Source organism: Colobus angolensis, unplaced genomic scaffold (genome assembly GCF_000951035.1).
Source record: "Colobus angolensis palliatus isolate OR3802 unplaced genomic scaffold, Cang.pa_1.0 Scaffold38, whole genome shotgun sequence".
Taxonomy (NCBI): domain Eukaryota; kingdom Metazoa; phylum Chordata; class Mammalia; order Primates; family Cercopithecidae; genus Colobus; species Colobus angolensis.
Genome location: NW_012117154.1, coordinates 8,570,164 through 8,577,438, shown reverse-complemented (window position 1 = coordinate 8,577,438; position 7,275 = coordinate 8,570,164). Strand labels below are relative to the sequence as shown.

Below are 7,275 nucleotides of genomic sequence, written 5' to 3'. Positions count from 1 at the left end.
CGGGCGGCCTAGGCCCACGGTCGCAGGCACTGCCCAGGCGGCGGCTTCTCGAGGGTCGGGCCGGGGAAGAGCCGCCTTTGTTTTTGTCCTTTTGTCCAGTCTCTGCGGCCTCTCCTCGCGCGTGGCCGCTGGTTGGCCCTCGCCGGGCAGGCGGCACGTTGGCACCTGCGGACTCCCTTAGCGTCACTGCGACCTCAGACAGCTCTCCTCGGGTTCGATCCCGAGCCGGGATGGCGGCTCACGACGTGCTCGAGGTCGCACAGCTGGTCGGGGGCAGGTCGGGATGGCGGCCCCAGGCCTCTGGAGGGTGATGGGGGCCGCGGCCGGCGTGTCTCTGCAGTCGCCGGCGTTCACGCCGCCGCTCCCTCCCGGCCGCAGTTCCATGCACAGCAGCGAACGCTCGCGCTTATCTTATGCCTTAGAAAGGAAGGCTTCTCCAAAACCAGGCTGTAGGATCTGATTTTGAAGCAAGCTGATTGCGGTTCTACGCTGTCCAGACCCGCAGGTGGCATTCTTCATTCGTTTGTCCCATCTGCGCCAGGCCCTGCGGCCGCAGTGGTGACCGACAGACATAGCTTCTGTCCTAGAGGAGCTGAGTCCCCGGGAGGCTGACCAAGAAAGAAGCAGTGAGGGCGCGGGGTCTGGAGGAGTGCTAGTGGAGGAAAGTGCAGGACAGGAGACTCAGAGTTCCAGAAACCGGGAGTGTTTACAGAGAGCGGCTTCCTGTGGGGCTGGGCCTCCAGGACCGGGTGGGCTGCGGGAAAATCCAGCTGGTTCTAAGCTGGGGAGTGTCACGGTTGGACCTGTGTCAGAATGTCACGCTGGTTTCCGTGTTTGCAGTGTCCAGGTGACCACTAGTGGTGGGGAATAGTGCCACCTTAACTTCAGTTTCCCGACCCTTACAATTAGGGTTGACCTGGGCCCAGCTTGAGGGGCTAATACTTTTCTCAACTCATGTTAGCCCAGGCTCTGTCAGGGTCTGTTTAGTATAGTCGAACGCTTTTTCTTTTTGTGACCTTATGGAATGTTTATTCCAGTGCGGTATTATTTGTGTTTCTTCTTATCTGTTTCCAAGTGTACTTAGTGTTTGTGATGTTAGCAGTGCAGCTGCCTTGAAGTTTGTTAATCAAGGAGGCCAGTGGGACTGTACTGGGAACTTTTGGCCCAGATTGAGTTCTAAGCACCAATGTGCAGTGAATACATTTCAACAGACAGAATGGGCGTTTGCTGGGAGAGTGTGTGATTCACTTGAAACCCGTATCAGTGGCTTGGGGGTGTGTTTGCTTGCATTGTTGAAGTGGGAGTGTTACGAAAGCCTCCCTGAGGTTTTTGTTTGACTACTGTGATTCCTTCTCCTCTGCACTTCTGAAGGGTGCAGAGATGGGTGTGGACAAGTGGAGTGGACAGTTTGGGAGTTAATCCAGAACTGCCATTCGGTGTGTCAGCTGAAAAGCACTTCCTTCTCCTCTTGGAAACTGCTCTTGGTTGTTTCCACTTAATCTCCAAGTCCCGGTGGGTGAACTGTTGTTTCTCTTACTGGGGACCCCTTGAAATAGGAAGAATGGTGCCACGTCATGTTGGCATTCACTGCCCAGGCGCCCGTGATGTCTGCGTGCCCCTTGTCCTTGGAGAGAGGGGCTATTTATAGCTTGGAGAACTCGCGTCTTCCCACAGAGTACTTGCTTAGTGTGAGATTTTTTACTGCTTGTCATAGTTACAGGAATGTGACCACAATACTAATGTTTAAAACATTTTGTCTTCTTTACAAGGACGCTGTGTGAATTTAAAGAATACATTATACCAATCCAAATCCAGCGCTTTTAAGCATCTTTTTATGTGTTTTGATGGAGTAGAGACATTAAGAACCCATGGTGTATTGAAGATCTTTGGAGCAAGATTCTTGAAGTTAAAGAAACCTGAATAGGGCTTTTGGACCCCACTTTATTTACGTATGGGGTCAGACTCCATCCAAGAGCTTCATCTGGAGGAAAGACGACCCCGAAAAGGAGTTCAGACTACTGTCTGAGGGCTGGAGCAGTGGTGGCCATGCAGGTCCCTGAGGTGGTGGGTGCCACCCAGCCGCTCCTTACAGTGGGGCCTCCTGATGTGGAAGGGGTATCTGTAGTCGGCCCATCACCCTGAGAAGCGTGGCTTTCTAACTTCACAGAGTGCTACAGTGTACACAGGGTTCACAGCATTGATATATACTACTGGTCTTCAACTCTTTGTTTTGAAATAGTGGAATTTGCAAGAACGTTTTTTGTCTCCATATCTGCCGTCTTTTCTCACCTGGAATTGACAATGTAGTTGGTCTTCATGCCTCTGTCCCAGTGCAGAGTGGGCACCATGCCTCTTTGGCCGTTGGTTCTGATGAGAACTGCAGCCTGTGGCCTGTGGTGTGACAGAAGCATGACGAGGAAATACTTAACACTTGCTGATGTGTTCCTATGTGCTTAGTGCGTTTATTGACTCACCTGAAACTCCAGGAAAGCACCCAAATGGGTCATGGAGGATTGGTGTATCCTGACAGAAGAAAACTTGTTTTTTTTCCTTTAATTTTTGAAACAAATAAGACTGAAAGGTCTTTAAAAATGGATATATGGAGTGTAAGTTGAAGCCCTGCAGTCACAGGACCTCAGAAGTCAGGGCAGTCACATTCAGTGTTAGACTCGAGCAACACAAGGGCAGTTTTTATCTCTGGTTTTCTAGCACATGGTTTTTCTGTATCTTGTGATGCGATAAGAGATGGTGATCTCTTAGAGAAATAAACACTGCTTGTCTCTGAAGCAGTAACAAATGATTCATGCCTTTCTTTTTTTTTTTTTTTTTTCGAGATGGAGTCTTGCCCTGTCGCCCAGGCTGGAGTGCAGTGGCATGATGTCAGGTCACTGCAGCCCCCACCTCCCAGGTTCAAGTGATGCTCCTGCCTCAGCCTCCCGAGTAGCTGGGATTACAGGCATGTGCCATCACGCCTGGCTGATTTTCGTATTTTTAGTAGAGATGGGGTTTTGCTGTGTTGGCCAGGCCAGTCTCGAACTCCTGACCTCGGGTGATCTGCCCACCTCGGCCTCCAAAAGTTCTGGGATTACCGGCGTGAGCCACTGTACCTGGCCTTTCTTTTCTTCTTATGCAAGATGATGTGTTTTCAAAGGACAGAGTAGAATGATCTTTTCTCATCTTTGATGTTATTTTCATAAGGACTGTAAACATTGGTATTTTCCCCCTTATTGAAAGCCCGCCCTGTTCTTGGCCTGCTGGGAGCAGGAGGAATGTTGGGCGGTTTTTCTCTCCCTCTTCCTCTCATGCCTCTCCGCTGACTCAGACTAACCGGTAATCCAGAGGTCTGGGGGTAGGTGGAGTTGATGGTGTGTGTTTTGGAGCTCAGTTCTTGTAGTTCACACAAGACCTAGTTATCAGAAAGAAGCTTTAAAAATGAAAATCCCCATGAACAAGAACGGCATCATCCCTGTCGCTTGTAGCCACTGTAGGGCTGAGGAGAGGAAGCACATGCACCCTTCCTGGTAGGCGACTTTTCAGGAAGGACTCGAGTGGGTGTGTCGGACATGCCCTGTGTCTCCTTGCCCAGGTTGTGTTTAGAAAGACCTCAGAGGTGCAGAAAGTTGAAGGAAGAGTGCAGTGAAGTCCTGGATGCCCTTCTGTTCTCAACATTGACTCCGTTTGCCTTAGCACTCTCTCTCTAGATGTCCTTGTTATTTTTTAAATTTATAATAAAATTGTTTGTGTTTTATTTTTAAAAATTGGTTCAGGCCAGGCACAGTGGCTCACGCCTGTAATCCCAGCACTTTGGGAGGCCAAGGCAGGTGGATCACGAGGTCAGGAGATTGAGACCATCCTGGCTAACACAGTGAAACCCCATCTCTACTAAAAATACAAAAAATTAGCCGGGTGTGGTGGCGGGCACCTGTAGTCCCAGCTACTCCGGAGGCTGAGGCAGGAGAATGGCTTGAACCCAGGAGGCGGAGCTTGCAGTGAGCCCAGATCGCGCCACTCACTCCAGCCTGGGCGAGAGAACGAGACTTCATCTCCAAAAAGAAAAAAAAAAAAATTGGTTCAGCTGGGCACAGTCGCTCACACCTGTAATCCCAGCACTTTTGGAGGCTGAGGTGGGAGGATTGCTGGAGGCCAGGAGTTCAAGACCAGGCTGGGTGACATGACAAGACTCCATCTCTACTCATATTTTAGAAATGTATTGTAAATTGACAAATCACAATTGTATCGCCTGTTGTTATTTTGACCAAACCATTTGAGAGTAAGTTACTATTGTGACCTTTATCCCTACATTCTTCTCATTTCTAAGATATCCCTATTATCTCCTAAGAAGGAGGCTGTTCTTCTACATAACTGAAATTTATATAATTATCAAAACCTAGACACGTAACACAATCCGTGTACAAATTTTACCGGTTACCCCAACAATGTCCTGTTCCTACCCGCTGAGATCCAGGACCACAAGTTGCATTTAATAGTTGTGTCTCTTTAATCTCCATTGATCTAGAATAGTTCCTCTTTGTTTGCAGAAAGCCAGTTTGTGGAAGGACCCTCAGTGGGTCTTACCGGGTGTTTCCTTTTATTCGATTCACATGCGCTTTGGCAGGAGCATGGCGCAGTGATTCTGTCCTCTCAGTGTCCTCCGTGGGGGGCACATGCTGTCGTTTTGTCCCATCATCGTGTTGTTCTGGGTTATGGTGGGGATAACTGATCTCTTGGAAGGTGCCACCTTCTCCCCCTGAGTAATGGCTCACCTGTGGGGAGGTGCTTTGAGACTATCTTGTCAGTCCACAGGCAGACCCAGTGGACTTGACATCTTCGGGAATTCTTGCCTGCGTTACTGTTGGCTGTGATGATTGTAAAATGGAGGCTTCTCAACTCATCATTTCTTCAGCGTTTGCCACTCGGTCTTCTCTTTATTTCATGTCAGTATGGATTCTAGGGCTTAGAGTTCATGACTGTTATCATTTATTTTGATGTTCAGTTGGCTCAGATTTGGCTAGAAAGACTCCCTCCAGGCTGGCTTCTGGATCCTCTAGCCATTCATTCCTGTCCGTGCCACTCTTAGGCACTGCACACTGTCTGTGGCTCATCTTGTCCACTTTCTGCCCCACTTCTGGAAGCAGCCATTTCTCCGAGGAGCTCTGCTTCCTGCTGGTGGGGAACAGCATCTAGAAACCAAGACCTGGGCACCAAGAATCCACCTCTGCTGCTGAGTGTTGTCCTTTCTTGGCACTTTCAGTGGACAGAGCTGGGAGTTGAATTTTAAAACCAAGAGTTCATCATGGTGCCCGTCACATTGAAACACCACGGGGGTCTGTGCCCACCATCAGCCCACCGTTGCTCCTTCCTCCCACAGTGCCAAGTCACTGGGGACTTCGAAATGTCAGCAGTGCTGTCCTTTTTTTTTGAGACGGAGTCTCGCTCTGTCGCCCAGGCTGGAGTGCAGTGACGCAATCTCGGCTCACTGCAAGCTCCGCCTCCTGGGTTCAGGCCATTCTCCTGCCTCAGCCTCCCGAGTAGCTGGGACTACAGGCGCCCGCCACTGCGCCTGGCTAATTTTTTTGTATTTTTAGTAGAGATAGGGTTTCACCGTGGTCTCGATCTCCTGACCTTGTGATCCGCCCGCCTCGGCCTCCGAAAGTGCTGGGATTACAGGCGTGAGCCACCGCGCCGGGCAGCAGTGCTGTCTTATCAAAGTACCCTGTAACCCTGCCTCTCAGCAGTGATTTCAGAAATTAAGGCTTTTCACTGGTTGCCAATTTTCTTTACCTCCCTGGGGCTGAATACAACCTATTGTTTCAAGTATCTAAAGTGGCTTAAAATAAACTTCTACATAAACTGAATAGCACACCCCTAGAGACTCTGAGAAAAGTACTACTTAGTGATAATTGCTATAGAACATGTGACAAAATGTGCTTTCATTTCAAATAAAGTGGAGATTTATTTAGAAAAGTGGAGTGTAGGACTACACTGTTAAATAGAAGGATCCCAACAATGGACTCGATGTGTTATTAGTCCCTCTTGGTAAACGTAATGAGTGAAATTGTAAGTTAAAGCTGAAGCTCTTTTCCCTCCATTTCATCATGAAACTCTTGACATGTACAGCAAAGCTGAAGGATTTTGTGGTGCGCGCTTGTGCACCCGCCACAGGCGTGTCACCACGCTTCGCTGTGTTGCATTTGTCCAGGTGTCCCCACAGCCTTCCACTCCTGCGTGAGTGTCAGGCACAGACATGAGTGTCAGTCACAGACGTGAGCATCAGTCACAACGTGAGCGTCAGTCACAGATGTGAGCATGCTCTTCTGCCTTCACTGTGCCTGTCAGGGACCAGAGTTCAGAGTTGTCTTGTTTTTTCTTTTGAGATACATTTTTCATACAGGGAAATGTGGGAAACTTAATTGTGCTGTTCAGTGAGTTGCACCTGTGTAGCCGGGACTGAGACAGACCCTCGATCTGGAAGATTGAGCCTCCCCCATGCATGGCTGCCCCCAGGCAGCCATTGCCCCCCTCCCTCCATAGATGAGTCTCACCTTTTCTGGAGCAGCATGGCCACGAAATTACACGGTAGGGTCTTTTGTGGAAGGCGTCTTTCACTCACGTGATGTGCTTCAGACTCATCCGTGTTTTACGTAGACCAGTTCATTTCTTTTCATCGCTGAACAGTGTTAGTGATTGCACAGCCACATAGCTCACCTCTAAAGGAGAGACACAGAAATCAGCCTTTTGTGTTTGGAATGCCTTTTCCAAAGATCCCTTATCCGGGAGCCGCATGTTTGCTATTCTTGATGCCCTGCTGGTACCGTGTGAGTGTTCCAGTCTGTCTGTCCACCCTCCTACAGAGTGACATCTGGGCTGTGTTCACTTGGGGCTGTCACAGGGCGCTCCTGCGCAGGTCCGTCTGTGGATGCGGGCTCCCTCTCTTCTGGATGAAATACTAAGAGTGGAATTGCTGAGTCATAGGTGGTCGCATGTTTGTTTAGGAGCAGCTGCCAGACCTTCTTTGCAAATGATTGAGCCATTTACACTTCCAACACTGTAAGAGTTCTGTTGCTGTGCATTCTTGCCAACATTTGCTATTGTCATTCTCTTTAATTTTAGCCATTCTGGTGGGTGTGTAGTCATCTCTTGTTGGAGTTTTAATTTGCATTTCTCTAGTGACTGGTGATGAGCACAGAGCTCTTTTCAGCATGCACAGTGGGGGTGTGTGTGTGTGTGTGTTACGGGATTGGGGGAGTTAGGCAGTCAGCGTGTGTGTGTGTGTGT

At 49.3% G+C, this 7,275-nt stretch overlaps 1 protein-coding gene across 1 annotated transcript in view; it reads left to right on the top strand.

Annotated features, from left to right (window-relative positions):
- The first annotated feature begins 283 nt into the window (after positions 1 to 283).
- Positions 284 to 7,275, top strand: part of PTTG1IP (pituitary tumor-transforming 1 interacting protein) — a 25,765-nt gene continuing 18,773 nt past the window's right edge. The window contains exon 1 of the mRNA XM_011954235.1: positions 284 to 449. Within this exon, the coding sequence (XP_011809625.1) occupies positions 284 to 449 (166 nt within the window). The remainder of the gene's footprint in view (positions 450 to 7,275) is intronic.